Below are 21,267 nucleotides of genomic sequence, written 5' to 3' on the forward strand. Positions count from 1 at the left end.
CAGTATTCCACATAATCCCTGAGTGCAGGTCTAAACTTTGAGCACTGCTGTGTATGACCCCAAACCAAACAACCAAACAACCAACGAACCAAAATATCCGACACAGCAAAATAATTTAATTTTACTGGAGTTGCTTTTATCTTCACTCTTTAAGCAATTCAGATGGAGCACCTATTATTTTTCTCGTTTACTGTTATCTTATGTTGCAATGATCATATCTAATGAGATGATATGAACTATAGGAGGTTCTGTATGCTCAATTTTAGTAGGCATCAATCCTTCTACAGAGTTTAAATTAGTGCGAAAGGTTTATCCTATACTGAGTTGTTCCCAGCAGAGGAACAACTTGTATTTATTATAGTTACAGGTATAGGTTCATTTTGAGGGGTGGGAGGGTTTGGAACCACATCTAGCAGTGCTCCTGGGCTACTCTTGGCTCTGCACTCGGCAATCACTTCTGGTAGGCTTGGATGACTATATCATATGGGATCAAACCTGTGTCAACTACATGCAAGGCAAGCACCCTACCCACTGTACATGTACATGTACTCTGGCCCCATGTGTATGTTTTATTTTAACCTTTTTCTTTTTTTTCATATATAACTTTTTTTAATGAAATTATTGTGATTTACAAAGTTCTTCATGGTTGATTTTCAGACACATAATGTTTCAGGGCCAATCCCGCCACCAGTGTCAACCTCTCTCTTCCAATGTTCCCATAGTACATCCATGCCATCACCCCTAGCCCCAGCCTGCCAGTATAACAGGACATTTTAAGTTTTGATTGTTAAAATTTGGGTCTCATGTTTTCATTGTTGTTGACGTTGGCTTGGATATTTAGTTCCGTACTTTGTTTTAACACCACCAATGCACCTGAGACCCTTGGCCCCTGTTCCTTTTAATTTTAATTTGTGTTTCTCTTCCTCCACTCAATTTCTTTCCTTCTCACTATACTCTGTGGCCAAAATTGTTGGAGACAACTCCCATTTAAATTATTGCATTTCTTCATGCAGCTATTCTAAATACCACTTATAAGTGATATCTTTCTGTATTTATCCTTCTTCCAACTTACTTCATTTAACATAATATCTTCCAGTTCCATTCATGTGTATAGTTTTAAAATTCCAGCTCTATTGAATAAAACAACCAGTGTGTACAGAGTCTTGGAATTTCAAAAACACTCTTATTGCATTTAATGAAAATTTTCCCAACTGTTCCAGAATAAATTATTTTTAATTGGGATGATGTGGAAGGTTGTTTGTTAGATCTGGCATTGATAACTTTTTTTTAAATGTGATTCAGTGTTTGTGTTGCCAAACCCCCGCCCCCAAACCAACTTCCCAAATCTTATCAAATGTGAATGTCATTTTTGTGGATAGTGGGAGAAATATGTAGCATTTTTTTAAGAATATATAAAATTTTTAAGCATTTTTTTTCTTTATTTGATTTAAAGTATACTTACTGGGGTTTACTGATTAACCAGGTGTATGTTCGAAGGGCTTATATTGCCTACGAACTGAACAGTGTGCAGCACCGCCAGCTTAAGGACAACACGTGTGTGGTGGAATTCCAGTTCATGCTGCCCACATCACATCCAAACAGGTGAGTCTTGAGTTGATTTGTGCACCTGAGCCAGACAAAGCTCTGTCAGGGGGTTCGAGTGAAATAAGGTGTAGGATAATTGCATATCTTTTTAAAACTAAGTGGGGCCAGAGAGATAACCCAGTGGGTAAGATGTTTGCTTTGCACACTGCCGACCCAGGTTCTATGCCTGATAACCCATGTATGGTCCTCTTGGCATCACTCAGACTTCTCAGTGCAGAGCCAGGAATAACCCCTGAACATTGCTGGTTATAACCCCTAAACAAACAAATAAACCTCTATTGCTAGAGCTATAGCAAGAGGGTAGGCATTTGCTTTGCATGCAGCCTACCCAAATTCAGTCCCTCTCATGCCAATGACTCCCAAGAACCTCCAAGAGTTCCTAAATGCAGATTGAGGAATAACCTTTGAGCACTGCTGGATGTGACCCCAACACAAAAACAACAACAACAAAACGTTAGACATGTAAAGCAGAAAATGAACCAAATAAACCATGAAAGGGAGTCTCTTAGTACTCATTTGTTTTTTTTTTTTTTTTGATCTTTGATCTGGAAAGGTAAATTTGATCTACTTAAGATAAGAGATTAGGGTTTTCTCCATTCGTTTTTGCTTATATTTCTGAAGGGCCATATTTTTTTCTTAAACTTTAATTTTTAAGTTGTCATTTCTTAGTCCTCCCTGCCCCTCTCCATTCTACCCCTATCCTCTTCCTTTTTGTTATTGTGATGACCAGGCCACACTTGACTGCGATGCTTTCACATGTTTAATAGTGGTGCTGCCAGGGTCACACATCAGGGTTTGATGCTCATTCACTTGGTCACAGTGCTCACAGAGGTTGACTCTACTTGTGCTTGGACATGCTTGCTTGGGGTTGCTGCAGTTATCACACACATACTTACCAGGGGAAACAGTTTCTGGTTGTAGCATTAACAATTTCTGGTTCTGCTGGTGTCACACACACTCCTGGCTGTGGTGTATTTGGTACTCACTTATGCTAGGGATCACTGACAACAGAACTGGCTAATGTCGCATGGTGAGACTCCAGGGATTTTAACATGTGACCTTATTTGCAAGAGGGGTTTTTAAGGTAAAACAAATTGCTAGCATTTTACTGGCTGAAATTTGATCTGAAGAACACTTCTTTTTTTTTTTTTTTTTTGGTTTTTGGGCCACATCTCGTGGTGCTCAGGTGTTACTCCTGGCTATCTGCTCAGAAATAGCCCCTGGCAGGCACGGAGGACCATATGGGACGCCGGGATTCGAACCAATGACCTGCATGAAAGGCAAACGCCTTACCTCCATGCTATCTCTCCGGCCTCTCACTTCATTTTTTTAAAAGTCATTTAAATCAAAGTTGGACTCTAAACTCTCTTGAATGAAATGCTTTTCATTTCATCATTTGTTGTGGGGTAAGGTTTTATTTGAGCCATTTCATTATCTCCCTTATAACAGCACCTGAATTTAGTAGTTGAAACTCAGGGTGTGTGTGTGTGTGTGCTCAAGTATGTATGTTTTCAGAGTTTGGGATGGGGAGAGCGTGAGATTGAAAGAGAAAGCGAGCAAGAGAGAATATGAATGTATGTGCTTTAAGGGCTTACCTGTGATGCAGGGGGCCACAAGGACTATACCCAGTGGTGTTAGGACAGCTATGTCCAGGGATTAAATCTATAATTCCCAAACATGTCAGACACATACTGCAGATACTACAGCCTTCATGCAGTCTCCCACCCCCTAAAATATAGCTTTTAAAAATTATACACCAAAGGCCAAAAAGATAGCACAACAGGTTGGGCACTTTGCACATGTGGCTGGCCTTGGTACACCCCATGTATGGTCTTCTGAGTACCACCAGGAGTGATTCCTGAGCATCACGAGATGTGACCCCAAAACCAAAATCATACTTCAGAAGTAAATTGCTAATTCATTCTTCTGAGGACCTTATATATGTATAAGTATGATGTATATATGTTTAATTATGTTCATATATACACAAGAAAATTTGTTTTAGTATTGCTTTGATTTTAAAATGAAAATCATATGTACTCATTTCTTAAAAAAGTGGTTTGAGGCAGTAAAAACTGAAGAGTTCCACCCACAGATATATTCATCCTGCATTTTCATTCTTTTTAGTGATACCACAGGAAATATAATACCATAGGCAATCTTAAACTACCTCTCTCCATTTCCTCTTTATGGCCTTTGGTTCTTCACTTTGTATTACAAAGTACTGTGTCTTTGGGGATCCTTAGCTATAGACACCAGAAATGAATGGTTGGTTCAGAGTTGCCATTTCACCCAAAGCAATAGAAACCCTTCCCAGAGACAAAGAAGTCTGTGCTGAGACTTTTCGCCACTGGATGCCACTGTTGATCCAGCAGAGGTCATCTGATGAGCAAAGGCATCTTCAGAAATAGTCCTTCTCTTCTTTGTCTCAAAAGATCTTTTTGCTTCTCCACCTCAGAAATACCTTATGGCTGGCAGAGAAAAGCATATATCCTTGATTTAGCAAGCATCTCTTGGCACATTTTTTTCTCCATGGATTTCAGAATCTCATTTTCTAGAAACGAATGGTTGTCCTTCAGACAACGGCACAGTGCTCATGGTACACATGGGCTCAGTACTCAGTCTTCTTTCTTTCCTGCATTCCTTGAATAATTGTAGACAACGACATGCTATACTTAATGCTCTTTGTGATTCTCAGGATGATCTCCTTTTCTTCCTGATTTCTGCTACCTCTTCTGTCCCTTTGGGCAGTGATTTGTAGTCAGGTTGCAGAGCTGTTTCTGATTTCTTTCCCTCCTCATCGCTCTTGTCTTTCTGAATTGTCCTCCTTATCCTACTTTTTTGAGAACATGTGTCCAGTTTGTAAGGGAAAGTCAATTGAAAATGAGTAAAATAATTCATAACTGCTTTTTGGAGAAATCTTATTCATCTTTCCATATTAAAAGTGTTAATTATGCTTATTCCTGATGTGCCTTCAAAACGTAGATACTTGTCCCTCCCAACATCTGAAATAGAGGCATCCCTGATATATAGAGATTAGAGCTGAACAGAACTGTAATCCTTTAGTCCCTTCTAAAATCTCAATTGTGTACATATAGAATTTTTTTTATTAATTGCTGTGTGGTTATTATTTGTATGTATAGATAAAGATAAGGCCAAAGGAAAAAGATAAAACTTTATGAGAATCAGATAAAATTTAAAATTGCTTGAATGCTTTTTTTTATTTAAAGTTTTTTTTTTGTTTACAAATACACATTTTCTGACATATATGAGAGATTTGGAGTTAAAGTCATTTTGCTACTTGATTAGTTTTTATTTTATTTTATTTTATTTTATTTTATTTGCTTTTTGGGCCACACCCAGTGATGCTCAGGGGTTACTCCTGGCTATGTGCTCAGAAATTGCTCCTGGCTTGGGGCTTGGGGGCACCATATGAGACGCCGGGGTATTGAACCCCTGTCTTGTTCTAGTCTAGCGCGGGCAAGGCAGATGCCTTACCGCTTGTGCCACTGCTCCAGCCCTTTGATTACAATTTTATGAGACTTATGCTTTTACAAATATTTTTGTTAGGGCCAAGGAGATAGTACAACAGATGTGGTTCTTGCCTTGCATATGGCCAACCCAGGTTCGCTCCTCTGCACCCTATATATGGTCTCTCAAGCCTACCAGGACTGATTCCTGAGTGCAGAGCCAGGAGTAATTCATGAGCACTGCCAGGTATAATCCAAAAACAAAACAACATAAATCAAAACTTTTTTTTTTATAATTTGGATTAATGATCTTATTCTAACACTCATTGTGTATTACATGCAAATCAATCCTGACAGTAAAAATCTGAATTAGATCAGACCCCATAAGTAAAGGACTCAGTTTCCCACAAATCTACTTACCCTTTAGGTAGACCCTTTCTTCAGGCAGAAATCAAGTGGTATTCTCAGGCTACCTACACTTCTGACCAAATGACTACAAACTTGGAGTTTCTTATGACCCCTTCAGGCTTAGGGAATCACTAAAACTACATAAAGAAGTCCTAAGAGAACTAAATTTATTATTACAGTTTTCTTACAAAGGCTACATACATGTCAGGACTAACCAACCAAATGAAGAAAAACATAAGGTGAATCATAAAATCAGAGTGTTATCTCTTCCAACCAAAACATTTTTTTGAGTATCAGTGTCCAGTATTTTTTTTTTATTAATTAGGATTTCTCCACAAAGCCATGATTCATTGAATTATAGGTCATCTGATGGAACTCAATCTTAGCCTCTTAGTCTAGACAGCTCAAAGACCTCTACCTTCTACTCAAAGGGTTCATCTTTTTGGTGCATAGCTCTTGTCCAGAGATATTTCATATTCTACCATAAGCCCAGATGCACATCAATGATGGAATATTCTTTTTTTGGGGGGTGGTCACACCCGGCAGCGCTCAGGAGTTACTCCTGCCTCTATGCTCAGAAATTGCTCCTGACGGCTCGGGGAACGATATGGGATGCTGGGATTCGAACCACCGTCCTTCTGCATGCAAGGCAAATATGCCTTACCGCTATGCTATCTCTCTGGTCCCAAGGATGGAATATTCTTATTGCTTGAGAAAAACCACAGATTTAGAATCTCTCTCTCTCTCTCTCTCTCTCTCTCTCTCTCTCTCTCTCTCTCTCTCTCTCTCTCTCTCTCTCTCTCTCTCTCTCTCTCTCTCTCTCTCTTGTAGGCATGCTCACTTTAAAAATGAACTATAGGCCTGCTCACCTTAAAAAAACAATAACTGTGGGCCCGGAGAGATAGCACAGTGGCGTTTGCCTTGCAAGCAGCCAATCTAGGACCAAAGGTGGTTGGTTCGAATCCCGGTGTCCCATATGGTCCCCCATGCCTGCCAGGAGCTATTTCTGAGCAGACAGTCAGGAGTAACCCCTGAGCACCCCCGGGTGTGGCCCAAAAACCAAATAAATAAATAAATAAATAAATAACTGTAGGGAGGCCGGAGCAATAGCAGAGTGGGTAGTGTTTGGCTTGCACATGGCTGACCTGGGACCGATTTTTCCACCTCTGCACTCAGGAATCTTTCCTGGCAGGCTTGGGGAAACATATAAGATGTCAGGAATCAAACCCAGGCCAGCTTTATGCAAGGCAAGCGCCCTACCTGCTGTACTATTGTTCTAGCCTCAGAATAAACTTTGACAATACTTTATTTATATTAAATGCCTCTTAATATAGATACTGATATTTCCTATTCAAATTTTTTGTTGTTTTTGTTTTTGGCCATACCCAGATCTGCTCACTGCTTACCTCTGGCTCTGTGCTCACGGCTCACTCATGTCAGTGATTGGGGAACCTTATAGAGGTGCCAGAGATCAAAGCAGACTGACCACAAAGTGCCTTACCCACTTTACTACCTCTCTATCCTCCTTTTCACTTTTTTGTTATGGGACCATACCTGGTGATGCTCAGGGGCCACTCCTGGCTATGTGCTCAGAAATTGCTCCTTGCTTGGTGGACCATAAGGGTCACCGGGGGATCAAACCGCAGTCTGTCCTAGGCTAGCGCAGACTTACCATTTGCAACACTGCTCTGGCCCCTCCTTTTCACTTTTTATATTGACTTTATGGGGTTTTGTTTGTTTGTTTGTTTGTTTTGATTTTTGGGTCATACCTGACAACACTCAGGGGTTACTCCTGACTCTATGCTCAGAAATCACTCTTGGCAGGTTTGGGGGACCATAGGAATAGTGGGATTCGAACCACTGTTATTCTGCATGCAAGGCAAACACCCTACCTCCATGCTATCTTTCTGGCCCCTTTATATTGACTTTAAAATACATTTTATACATATATCTGCTGCACGCCTTAGTTTATGCCCTGACATTTTTTTTCCCTTTTCTTTTTTCTTGTTTGCTATATCCGGTAGTACTCACAGGCTTTTCTCTTTCATGGTACCCAGGACACTGAGGGTTGACCTAGGGCTTTCACTTGCAAAGGATACACATGAACCTTTTGCGCTATCTCCCAGTTCAATCACTCTAAAATTTTTGAGTATACAATATATTATGTTGACTTTAGGTATAGTATTCTGCACGTCTTTAGTAACTAATTTTCTAAACAGAAACTTGCTTGACATTTACTCTGAATTTCAATACAACTTGGTTGTTTTTTCTCCCATTAGACCCTCAGTTTTAGTTGAATAATAAAGTAGATGACCAAGCACTTTATTTTTAATCTTCATGATTTTCTGCATCATTGTTTTTTGCAAGTCAGGGTTTAGTCAGTCAAGGTGTATTCGTTTCCAGTTTTGTTTTGTTTTGTTTTTGTTCCAGTAACTAGAGCTATAACTTATTTGGCATCCCCAGTTCTTACTCACCAGAGAGTCCAGTCATTAGAGCTTCAGTCAGGAAAGTGATTTATATAACTATACTCTTTTCATCTTAAATTCCCTTCCCTGGCACAGCAGCTATATAGAGTTTCCTGACTTAATTTGTAAAGCATCATGTGTATGTGTGCGTGTTTCCCTCTCTGTTCTTGACATTTAAAGTCTGTTTCTTATTGTATGTGATTCCTTTGGAAAAGAAGGGATTTTTGTAGTCATTTCTTGAAGGTGACTTGTGGGTAGTTTGTAGTTGTTTTTAAAAGAGAAATATATTTTCTTCAGTCATTTTTTTTGTACAAGAATAGTTTAAGACAGTCAGTTTGCACCAACAAAGCAGTCTCTTATTATTACTTTTAAGACTTTCTCTTGTCTAATATTTCATCAACCCAGCTCTCTAACAAGTTTCACCTATGTTTTGTGTGAATTAATTCTGAGTTTGGATTATATGGACATTCCTTTGTCTCTTTACTCTGCTCAAGGTGGGCTGTGCATCTGTTTTCCTTATATTTGGGGGGGGGGTCCCATCCTGAGACCAGTTTATCATTTCCTGATCTGATGCTGGTGATCTAATAGCTTATTATGCAAGATTATCACCCTGAATGTCTTTATTTTTTTGTAGTTTATCTAATCACTTGACATTGAGGTTTTGTTTTGTTCAAACTAAGTAACAGAATAAATTGGAAATAAATTCTTCAGTCAGCTTGTGTATATGATTTTCCAAAATGGAGCTGTGTCTATATAAGTCTATAAAGAAAGTTATTTTATAAATACTATTGCTGTGTATATAATGAACAGGAGTAGAAATGTAAAACAATGAATGGTGTTTATAAGTAATATACACTAGTGAATGTAGTTTCTTCTTAAAAATTTTAGTCTGGGGCTGGAGAGGGCCCAGGTTTGATCCACTATATCCCAGTGATCGCCTGACCACTGCCAGGAGTAACCCCTGAGCATTTCCAGTTATGGTCTAAAAACAAACAAAAATATTTTTATATCTTTTTCAAATAAGCATCAAAATTGAAACTGGAAGTGTATTTTGTTTTTTTGTTTTTATACATATTTGATTAATGGGATTGGATTTATTTTCACTAATATCTAATATGGAACTCCACACTATAGTTCAGTCAAGATGCATTTATTACACCTCCTCTGTTATTTATTTCTTACGAATTTGGCCTGCATTTTCCTTTTCTTGTGTCTTACATCAGGAGAGGTTAGCTGTGCTTTGTCCTGCAGCACCCTGACATTGTTCTTGCCAATTCTGACACCCAGAGATGAAACCCTTATGTTCATAATGAGATACTCAAAAGTCTGCCAATCTTTAGCAATGGGAGCACTTACTTGGGTATATCGTTAGCAGGCCAGAGTGATCTATGAATAAATAAAATTCTACGGTGCTGTCTTCATTCAGCATAGTCTGCTGATAAGATGCAAGCATCTGGCAGAGGAAAAGATTCTCAGCAGGTTTAAGTGCTTACCAGAGTGCTTTCATGTATCCTGGGCTCAGCTTCTAGTCTCTGCTGTGTTATTTTGGCACTCTACACTTGGAAGATTGGAGAGTTGAGTTTAAAACTCTCAATATATCATTAAGGTAGCCCAAGGTCCCATCCTGTCAAAGAAGACTAGCTGATTCCAGGGGGAAGGAAAAGCAGAATCCAGGGCACCTGTAAATCCCTGTAGTTTTGTGCTGTGGATTTGTAGCTAATTATACAGGAGGCAAGAGTAATGTGCTGGAGCTCTGTTGGCATACTTGTTTCAGAAAGAACAAAATCTTCCAGCAGAGCAAAGGGCCTTTGGAGGGGCTGCAAATGAGTGAAGCAGTGATCATTTCATTGTAAACTGAAATTTTGCAGTGAAATCTGGGCATCTGAGCAGCAAGGAGGTGGGGTGAGGAGACTGGGGATGAGGTGGGGTTTGGGAGGGGGATGCCAGTAGAAATATATGGTTCAGATGTGGTTTACAGCTCTTGATTTGGATTCCCCTGCAGAAATATAATCATGCAAGGAGACCACCACTGGTCACAGCCGGTCAAATTGCTCTTTCTCCTATGCTACTGCTGTTAGCGACTGCTAGTAAGTTACTTAGCTGACCTCTTCTGATTCTGTTTTGCTTCCTGATTTCAAAAGATTTGCCCTAGACTGGCTCTCAGTCACAGCTTGTTGCCACTATGTCTTGTTTGCATACATCCTCATCATTTTTATAAAGGGTCTTTTCTTCTTCAAGTTAGAAAAAAGAAGGCAAAAGAACCAGGAGCATTTTTATATAATGAAATATTTACATCGAGCTTGCTAGAATTAAGTAAGATAAAATTCAGCTGGAAGGGAAAGTCAAAAGCTCATAGAACTTGAGACTGCCAGGGAACTCAGTGTACCTTAAATAAAGAGGGTTCAGCTAGCAGGCAGCAACTCTGACTTTGCATTCATATTGCAGCAGGCTCTCCAGCCATTCTAGTCAGGCAGATCAATAAAATCAGAGGTGACTTAATGCCAAGAATCTCAGCATTCATAGGATTTCTCTTGTCCTCCTTTAAATTTATTCTATATTGATGTGGAATGCTAGCCTCAGGAACTGAGATGATAAAATGCCAAAATCAGAGTCTGGTTTAACCTACCATATTGAACTATGGTCTTAGAAAGTATCCCCTTTGGTTTTTCTTTTTTTGAATCTGTAAAATGGAGCTAATCTACCGGAAGGAAAATGATTCCTTCAAATGATACTTATCAAAACTTTTTGAATAGAGATTTAGTAGGATAAGTGCTTTGAATAGCCTAAATAGTGTCTTATGAGAAGTGAATTTATGTTCTCTTTCTGTATTTGAAAATGCAGTCAATTGCTTTCAGATACTGCACAGCTTGCCTTTTCCCCTACGACAGTATGCGGTGAAAAGAAAAATGTAGAGTGTGTTTTATTAACTAAATAATGGAATATTTGGTCATATATGTTGTTTTCCTTACCTTCCAAACCATACACAGAATTTTCTATTGTAGTATAATTATTTTCAGTATGTCATACTAGTCATATTCTTAAATTGAGCAGATAGCTCATGTACTTATTAGATAGCTCATTTATATAGTAAGAAAACATATTAATGATGATTATAGACATGGTTTATTGTTTACCTGGTAATAGTTTATCTTTCTTTTCCTGCTTATTGATCTTCCCCCACAGCATCAAAGATTCTTATTCTACCAAAAAAATAAAAGAGAGAGAGAGAGAGAGAGAGAGAGAGAGAGAGAGAGAGAGAGAGAGAGAGAGAGATAAACTGTCTCTAAACTTACCTCTTACATGATTGATTCCTTAAAAATCTGGAGATGTTGGGAGTTTTTGTTCTTACCCCATACTGTGTAGATGGTACACAATTCCTCTAACAAAGCAGCAGGGGGCTCCCTGTGAGAGCTTGAGAATTACTGATGGAGAAGGGCTGGCTTTCTGTTGGTTTTGGTCTTTTCAGTTTAGGCGCTTTTCTGTAGAAAACTTGGCCCTTATCCTGTGTAGATTCCCAAAGGGATTAGAGTCTAACTACCGAAGCAATGAGATCATGTCATTGTTTAAGAAATTGTTTAAGAGTTGAGAGCAATTATACTGGTTTCAAAGTTCAGGAAACCTGGACGGCTGAAGCCTGAGATTGCTGTGGCCACTGGGCTCTTCCCTCGATGTTGCAGTACAAGACTGGGCAGGTGGATCCTTTCCTTCAACATCCTTTCTATCTTAGAAGGAAGGAAGGGCCCGGAGAGATAGCACAGCGGCGTTTGCCTTGCAAGCAGCCTATCCAGGACCTAAGGTGGTTGGTTCGAATCCCGGTGTCCCATATGGTCCCCCGTGCCTGCCAGGAGCTATTTCTGAGCAGACAGCCAGGAGTAACCCCTGAGCACTGCCGGGTGTGACCCAAAAACCAAAAAAAAAAAAAAAAAAAAAAAAGAAGGAAGGAAGACTTTCTGATTTTCTCAGTAGCATCTGTAGTATTTTGCTTCCCACCCTCCCCGCTCACCACCGCCCCTCCGCTCCAGAATGTACATATACTTTTTTGTTTGTTGATAAGGGCCAGGTGTATTATAACTAAGGATCTCTTGAGAAATGAAACCCATTCCCTTGATTGAGGGGCTCAAAGAAACCAAACAGCAAAGATGCAGGGTTCCGTGCTTGGGTGTTGCTCTTGCAGTCTTATGAATTCACTCTGTGGTACAGGTTTGATGCAAGGGGTATAGCTACTCACAAATCACATGAGGTATACAGTTTGTGTGCAGTGGTATGTCACAGCGTTTTATTTATATGGCCAGCTCAGTCTATTTTGCTCCTTTCACTGCCATGGAAAGTGCGTCATTTTCCTCCCTCTCTCCTCCTCCCCACATATCATCAGCACCACCCACTATGTTCTGAATGTTCTGACTGTTAAGTCTTCTGTGTGCCAGAAAACAATGATTAAACGCTGACAGAAGAATGTTAGAAGGTTAAGATATCAACCAATCAGCCCCACAACAGTACTTCTAGATTGTGCGTGATAAATAGAACTTTGACTATTTAACAATGAAAATAAGGTTTTCCTTGTTTGTTTATTTATTTATTTATTTATTTTTTAGTTGAAATAACTGACATCAATTTTGTCCCCATCCTTTCCCTTTGTTACTGCTGCTGCTGCTGCTGCAATGGCCAGGGGTCAAAAACACGCTTGGTTGTGGTGCATACTTATTTGGTTGTGGTACTTGCTGGGGAAAAACACTTTGAATTGCGGTGCTAGCACACATGCTTACTGATGATTGTAAACCTAGCTACAATGCATACTCATTTCTCATTGCAGTGCTTACACACATGTGTCTGCAGCACACCAGACCTGGATAGTTCCCTTCAGCCTGGAGGGATAGACAGTTGTGCTGCTGGAACTCTTGGTACACTGATATCAAATTAAAATGAAAGAATTGAGGGAGATGGCTCAAGTGGTAGAGTATGTACCTTGTGGGTAGAGTCCTCAGTTCCAGACCTAACACTGTGTGCCCCTCCCCTGACCTTCCTCAGCACCATTAGGTATGACCCTAAGTGGCCTCCAAATACCACTGGCCCTAGCACTGCCAGATTTAGCACCTAAGTGGCAAAGACCAGAGAAAATGTAGATTTGCCTTGCAAATGTCTATTCTTATTGTGGTCTTCTATGTTTTGGGGCACATTTCAGGATGAGTCAAATTTATGTAAGGTTTTACTTGTTGAGAGGCCTGGGGTTTTTAAGCTTAGAGCAATTTTATGTGTCTTTATATTTATTTGTTTTAGAAATATAGTGTGTGTATATGTTTTTAAATTTGGGGGGCAATATCTTGTGGTAGTTGGGGCTTCTTCCTATTTGGTGCTATTCAGGGGCTCCTACTGTATGGTGCTTGGGGGAGGACCATATGGTTCAGGAGAACCTGTGATTCCTGCATGCAGAATAGGCACACCAGCCCATTGAGCCATCTCTTCAGCGCTCGGAGCACAATGTGACCACAGCATGCCCACCACCAAAGTGTCAATGTTCCTTCCTGGACCATAATCCAATGGCCCTTTCAGCCCATTTTTATCCCCACCGTACCCTTGATGACCTACCTCAGTTCTGTGATCAGAGCTCAGGGATAATTTTGTTTTTCTTTTTTTTTTTTTGGTTTTTGGGCCACACCCAGTGGTGCTCAGGGGTTACTCCTGGCTGTCTGCTCAGAAATAGCTCCTGGTAGGCATGGGGGACCATATGGGACACCGGGATTTGAACCAACCACCTTTGGTCCTGGATCGGCTGCTTGCAAGGCAAACGCCGCTGTGCTATCTCTCCGGGCCCTGTTTTTGTTTTTCAAGGTTAAGTTTTTTGGTCAGGCTTTAGGCTTGTGTTTTTTGAGTAAAAATAATCAGTTCTTTGTCTTTCTCTTTTTTACTTACTTTGCTTGGCCTGACTTCCCACCATCTCCATCCCAGTTCTGTCCATGTTAAGTGTATAGCAACTTTACAAACATCATTATCCTAATCTCATTTAATTGAAAGAATAATTTTGAACAATGTCTACCTCTCTTCACTGTCATTGTTTTCCACCCCCACTTCACTGTCATTATTATATTCTTGCTTGAATTTTAGTTCCTTTAGTCTCCCAGATTAGAATACAGCTTCTTTCCAATACCACTACAAACCCCTCACTCTCCACTGCAGTCTATGGAGGAAGTGTGGCTTAGGAGTCTTAGAAAAGATTGTTGGGGACCCAGCTTGCTAGATTTTTTTTTTTTAAAGGAGAATTTGTAGGCCCATGACTTATCCTTGAAAAGCAATTGAGGTAAAAATGGCTGTCAAGTCAATTTCCCTGGACTCCTTATTCTACTTTAAGTAAGAACAGGAACAAGAAGGGGAATATCTAAGGATCTTTTCAAGAATTATATTTCATATTGAAGCTTTAAGATATTACCATATCATTGCTTTAATTGATTTTCACAAAACTGATTTCAATCACTTCTATTAGTTATATATTTGCAATAGAGGTATAAGTAAATAATCCATGGTGACTACATTTGACCCATTTCATCCACAGCTGATGTGATGAGGTAGGTCAGGAGGCAGACCTCTTCGGAGGCACCCTGGGGGTGGAAGGTTCCTGAGCAGTTAATTATTTCTGTGGAATGCAGGAGCTACCACATTGGAGCTCCTCACTATTTGTGTCTGCTCTGACAGTTCTTTTATTATGACTTTCTTTAACCTATCAGTAACTAACTTTGGTTGTTTAATTACAGAGGGAACATCCCCACGCTAAACAGGTACCGTATGCTTAGTTTCTTTTCGAATTCATAGCACCTTTTTTGGGTAGTAACTTTGAGTAGAGAAATCAAGGGGGGAAATCCACTGTACTCGACAAACCACTGTTTTCTTCTGAGGATTCCTGAACTCCCATTTGCACATACTAAGTCAACCTTTTATTTGGAAAACATGTCTTCAGCTTTTTCTTCAACTGTTCCAAACAAACTAAAAACAAAACATAACAAAATAGAACAACAACAACAACAACAACAACAAAAAAGATAACCCATCATCTGAAAAGCCTCAGTGTGGAAAAGCTTCCATGTAAATGTATTTGATAGGGGAATTTTTCACATGATGTTCAGATTGTGTGGAAACATCTTTTGTTAACTTCTCTGTTTAATTTGGATCTCTCAGAGAAGAAATCATTAAGATTACTTCTATTCTGTTAAGGTGTTTACAGTAATTTTAGTTTCCTTAATTTGCTTCCCCTTATGAGTACAAATGCAGAAATAGCTGATTTCATGTTTTATCAGTTTACTATTTTTCTAAAGTGATAAAAGTGTTAAAATGATATAAAAGCCAAGTTTTATTACAGGTTCTATAATAAGATTAATATTGAAAATGTATACTTAAATTCTGATATGGAGGTACCTGTGAAGAGGTTTCCTGAACAATATAACAAGTGATATTTTAGTTTAAGTTTCTCTTCTTGTTGAGCCAAGCTTTGTAATTCAGTGTAAGTTTGAAAGGATAGTTACTCAGACTAAACTTGAATCCACAAAATGCTAAAGTAGTAATAAGTTAGTGATGAGCTTTTCATAGATGATCAATTATATATCGAAATATTTATAGGTGCGGGGGCGCGGAAAAAAAAGAAACATTTATAGGCTTCTGTTTATTTTGCCTCTATTCTTTAAATATTAAGTAATCAAAAGTGATTATAAGTCACAGAGTCCAATTTGGATGGGGAAACAAAGGAGGGGACCATCGTTTGGTCCTTTTTGTTCTTGGCAAGTGAGCTTAATTTATTTTTGCCAGTCTTTAGCTATCCTGACCCATGTCCCAAGGGCAACGGAATAGGATTTTCCCATGGGATAGATATAGTTGAGTGAAAAAGATAGTTAACCTTGTGTTTGCCACAAACATAGCTTGTTAGCTTACTCAGAGGAGTTCCCTTTAAGAGTTAGTTGGAACCCTTTTATCTTACCCATCTTATGCCTAGTACTTAGAAGAAATACCTTCTCCTTTAATAAATAATATTAGAGAAGAAGCTGGCTATAGCATTTCTAAGTGCATACGACTCTGAATTCTAGATTCTAGTGAGCACTATGTGTAAGACTTGCTTGATGTGTGTTTCATTTGTTTGCTTCATTCATGATATCATGGTCTCCTCTCCCACTTGCCTTTCTTCCCCTGTCTTCATGAGCAAAAGATAAAATTCTTTTTTCAGAACCATTATTTGTGAAAAGAATAAAACCTGGAATGTCAGACTCTGTAGTTTGTGTGAGCAGCACTTCCATTCTATACAAAATTTTCCTTTGCTTTTTATAATTACAGTTAACAATAGAGTGCAGTAGGCGCCCAGCTCTCGTGGCCACCTTGCTGCTTCTCTCTCCTGTAGCACTGTTGGTGCTGTACTTTATGGAGGCTTGTAAGCCACTTTGCACTGTTCAGGAGCCATTGCCTTGCTTTGAACTTACCTCAGATCAGAATGCTGCTAAGAATCCATTACTTTCTGGAAGTATCCTTTAGCATGGTCCTTCCTATCAGGCAGTCCTGATCAACTGGGCATTCAGAAGCACAGTAGTGTTTGTGAGAACATACTACTGAGGTACATTAGGAATACATAGATTCCTTGTGTTTTTAAATTGAACAAATCACTTCAGTTTTCTTCAAGCGTCTCTGATTAGCCTCTGGATGTCATGATTACACATACTTTGAAATCTAGCTCTGCCCTTCTTATCTTGCTGGGAACAAATTCTTTTGATAAAGATAATATGTACACTTATCGACAAGTATTTAAATGTAAATAGGAAAATTTGCAATTTGGGGATGACTCTTCCATAAAGAGAGAGGCTGTAGTCGTAATAATTATCAGTCTACTAAAGGAAAAAGTAAATGTCGCAATAAAATTCCCTTTATAGACTGACTTCCATTTTTAAAATAATGATTTATTATACCATTCAAAATGACTTAAGAGTTGTTATATATACATTTGTATATAAATGCTTTATTTTAATTCCTAGAGGAAAATGTGTTAAGTATTACACAGTTGCAAGTTACTTGGCTTGCATACTTTCTTTTAAAAGAGGAGAATGCAGGATGTTTTTAATCCTTTCGTGCTGTTCATTTCTTAGACTTATTATAATACCTTTATATTAAAAGTGTCGAAATTTTCTGATGTTTGTCTTTGGAAAATATGAGGATAGAGATTGTATCGAGCTAATGTGAATCTAGAAAGATAAGCTTTCCATAAAGGATAAAAATATCAGATCGCTATGGAATCTGACCCTAAGTAAGAGTTTTGTTAGTTCCCTTTTTCTATTGTTACTCTCACAATATTTGGTTTCAGCCTCTTTGTCTAATGAACTCAATTGAATTATCATTCAGAATGTCCTTCTCCTCCAACCTCAACCATTACGGCATGACTCATGTGGCTAGTGTCAGTGATGTGCTACTGGACAATTCATTCACGCCCCCATGCCAGCGGATGGGTGGAATGGTCTCTTTCCGGACTTTTGAAGATTTTGTCAGGTAAGACACCATGGGACTAGGTCAGTACAAGGGAAGCGATTTCTGTTTTGTATATTTAGATTTTGGCCAAATAAATAAAGATCTTCAGATTAGCCATGGGCCAGATAAGAAAATGTGGTCCTATCTTTTGCTAGATATATACTTGGAGAGGTATATGTCCTTCCATTTTCATTGCTCATTCTTACTTTACAAGCCTCTACTTGTTTTATGAGCCAGGTCAGAAAGAAAAAAAAAAAAAAGAAACAAACAAAAAGCATCTTTTCTTGGGAGCTAACAGAAGAAGCTGTCTGCTCTGTGATGAGTGAAATGTCAAGAGAAATTAAACACAACACTAGAGTGAGCCCCACCAGAGACGATACATCTTTTGATTAAATGCATTCAGCATCTATCTCTTGATGTATACTGATGCATTACCCTAGGGGGAGGGGTAATTACATTGGTCTGTCACTGCCTGAGTCCCAGGCTCTTTCTGTTACTTTAAGACCGATGATGACAGCAGTGCTCATATCTTACGTGTGAGTGTGTGTGTGGTGGGGGTAAAACAAAGAAGCTTTACATCATTCTTGTTTTAAAAGAAAAAATATATATGGCTTATTAAAGTTTAAACAATCTATCCTCCTAATTTCTGCCACTTGCTGAAATTTTGCATGTCACCTCTAGCCACTGGGTGATTCTGTTCAATTGGCTGTTGTGCACAGGGTAAGAGATTATTATTTTTTTTTAGATGGAACTGGCAATAGCAATGCTAGATTCCTGCCTCTTAGATTCTCTGCCACCTCAGTCTTCATGTTGGATATTTTATTGGTATTTTTCAGGATCTTTGATGAAGTGATGGGTTGTTTCTGTGACTCTCCACCCCAAAGCCCCACATTCCCTGAGGCAGGTCACACATCTTTATATGATGAAGACAAGGTATGGTGTTCCCTTTGAAAGTTGCTTTGTTCTTTTAGACCAGGACTTGAACTGAATACTCTGTTTCTGACTTTGGAACATAAAGAATTTGCCTCCCTAGTTTATTTTTTTGTTTGTTTGTTTGTTTTGGTTTTGGTTTTTGGGCCATACCTGATGACGCTTAGGGGTTACTCCTAGCTATGTGCTCAGAAATTGTTCCTGGCTTGGGGGACCATATGGGACGCTGAGGTATCAAACCTATGTTCGTCCTAGGCTAGCGCAGGCAAGGCAGACCGCCTTACCCCTTGTGCCATGACTCTGGCCCCATCAAAGTTATTTTTTAATAAAGGTAGAATATAAATTCTAATATAAAACATATAAAACATTAGCTAACCTAAAATATTAATTCTGGTCTATGAATTTAGTTTACCAGGGTAGGGAGGTGGTGAGGATGGGGAATTTGATGAGATGTGGGGGTGGGAAGTATTCTGAGACAGTGGTGGAAGGAAGTAGGCACTAGGGTGAAGGTTTTAAGGTTGGAATATTATATGCATGAAACCCTATTATTAATAGTATTGTAAATTGCAGTGATTCAATTAACATTTAAAAGTAAAGAAAAAGATATACTAAAAGAAAAGAAAAGAAAAGGATACTTTTTTTTTTCTTTTTTTGAAAAAGATATTCTTTTTTTTTTTTTTTTTTTTTTTTTGGTTTTTGGGCCACACCCTGTGACGCTCAGGGGTTACTCCTGGCTATGTGCTCAGAAGTTGCTCCTGGCTTCCTGGGGGACCATATGGGACGCCGGGGGATCGAACCATGGTCCGTCCTAGGCTAGCGCAGGCAAGGCAGGCACCTTACCTCCAGCGCCACCGCCCGGCCCCCGAAAAAGATATTCTTACCACAAAAATTTGGAGAGCTTCTCATTTGCTACGCTATTATGGAGGTGCTGGGAGGGTGGTATTTCAGGGAACTCTTTGCTCCTTCTCAATTCCTGAAATACCTGAAATCTCCTGAGTGTTTCTTCCATCTAACTATTCTTGAGTTGTATTCATAATAGTAAATAATCTAGTATATTAAAAAACTTTGGGCCAGAGCAATAGCATAATGGGTAGGGCGTTTGCTTTGCACACGGCCAACTTGGGTTTGATCCTCGGCATCCTGAGAGTATGGTCCCCTGAGCTTGCCAGGAGTGATATCTGAGTGCAGAGCAGGGAGTAACCTTGAGCGCCATTGAGTGTGATCCCAAAAATACCACACACACACAAAAAAAAAAGACAACAAAAATCTAATCCTAAAACTAAGTCTTAGACTCCATTATATACAGCAAGTTTAGTTATGCATTGAATGTTATGTGATTTCCTGTGTTTCTTTTTACAGCAATCGCCAGGACTATACTCAGCAGAACTGGGTGGGGGTCTATCTTTATGGTCTCAGGGATGGAAATCAAGGCTCATTACATGCTAGGCATGTGCTCTATCACTTGAAGTATCTCCTCAGCCTAAATATTATGTATTTGATTGTTTGTTTATTATAACTCAGGATTACTCCTGGGAGTGCTTAGTGGAGCAGACAGTGCTAGAGATAGAACCCGAGACTCCCTCATGCAAAGTGTTTTTCAGCCCTTTGATTTATGTCCCAGCCCCCTGCATATTATTTTAAAGATGAATTTTTGTTTATTTTTAATTCTTACTCAGTAATGTATATATAGGGTTATTATTCTAGTCTTCAAGGACCTATGTGCTCTGGGTAGCAAAACAAAAAATGAACATTTTGGTTAAAATGTAGTCCTTCCATTAAATTCATTTTTTGTCTCCCAGTAAGCATAGTTCTATTTTTGTCCTATCAGTTTATTTCCTAATGGGTTGATTCTTCCACTGTTTAATAAATATTTAGGGAAAACATTATGTTGGAATATGTTCAGATGCCTTTCACTTATGTTTTCTCAGATCCTATGAAGGCTGATGATTTTGTTCTTATTTTATTAGTGGACATACATAGTGGACTTTAAATTTATATCAAGATTAGGTCTCCTCTAGATAATGTTTATACTACTTAATATTTTTTAATTAATTAAAATTTTTTTTTTATTTTTGGGTCACACCTGGCGGTGCTCAGGAGTTACTCTTGGCTCTGTGCTCAGAAATCGCTCCTGGCAGGAATGGGGGACCATATGGGATGCCGGGATTCAAAACACCTTCTGTCCTGGATCAGCTATGTGCAAGGCAAAGGTCCTACCACTGTGCTATCTCTCCGGCCACTTAATATTTTAATTTAGGTTTTTCACTTTATATTGTCACTGTTACAGATACGTGCAGTTATATTGATTTTGCTTTCTCCTACTGGATTACAGACCCAAACGTCTTCCAGGGCATCTTCTTTTTTTTTTTTTTTTTTTTTGGTTTTTGGGCCACACCCGTTTGACGCTCAGGGGTTATTCCTGGCTATGTGCTCAGAAATTGCCCCTGGCTTGGGGGGACCATATGGGACGCCGGGGGGATCGAACCTCGGTCCGTTCCTTGGCTAGCGCTTGTAAGGCAGACACCTTACCTCTAGCGCCACCTTCCCGGCCCCAGGGCATCTTCTTGAGATATTCTTCCAAGCACTGTAACTTCTCTTTCCTTTAATTAGCTATTCTTTTCATTTATTTGGTTGCAGGTCCCCAGGGATGAACCAATTCATATCCTGAATGTGGCTATCAAGACTGACTGTGATATTGAGGACGACAGCCTGGCAGCTATGTTCAGAGAGTTTACCCAACAAAATGTAAGACCTCAGTTGCATGGTGGAAACTGGTGATGGTATCTTTGCAGCTGGCTAAGTAGCATGGCCATCCTTTTTTCAGTTTAAGGCATATTACTAATATGATATTTCTTTACATAGTTGTTATTTTATATAGTGGCTATTTCTTTTACATAGTTCTGTTA

The 21,267-nt window shown here is 39.2% G+C and overlaps 1 protein-coding gene across 1 annotated transcript in view; it reads left to right on the forward strand.

The window, feature by feature from the left end:
- ACACA (acetyl-CoA carboxylase alpha) overlaps positions 1–21,267 on the forward strand; it is a 276,321-nt gene that overhangs the window by 116,026 nt on the left and 139,028 nt on the right. Inside the window, exons 27-31 of the mRNA XM_049772768.1 lie at positions 1,484–1,602; positions 14,692–14,715; positions 17,309–17,452; positions 18,268–18,364; positions 20,999–21,106. Coding sequence (XP_049628725.1) covers positions 1,484–1,602; positions 14,692–14,715; positions 17,309–17,452; positions 18,268–18,364; positions 20,999–21,106 — 492 coding nt within the window. The remainder of the gene's footprint in view (positions 1–1,483; positions 1,603–14,691; positions 14,716–17,308; positions 17,453–18,267; positions 18,365–20,998; positions 21,107–21,267) is intronic.

The sequence above is a fragment of the Suncus etruscus genome, chromosome 1 (assembly GCF_024139225.1).
Source record: "Suncus etruscus isolate mSunEtr1 chromosome 1, mSunEtr1.pri.cur, whole genome shotgun sequence".
Classification (NCBI taxonomy): Eukaryota; Metazoa; Chordata; class Mammalia; order Eulipotyphla; family Soricidae; genus Suncus; species Suncus etruscus.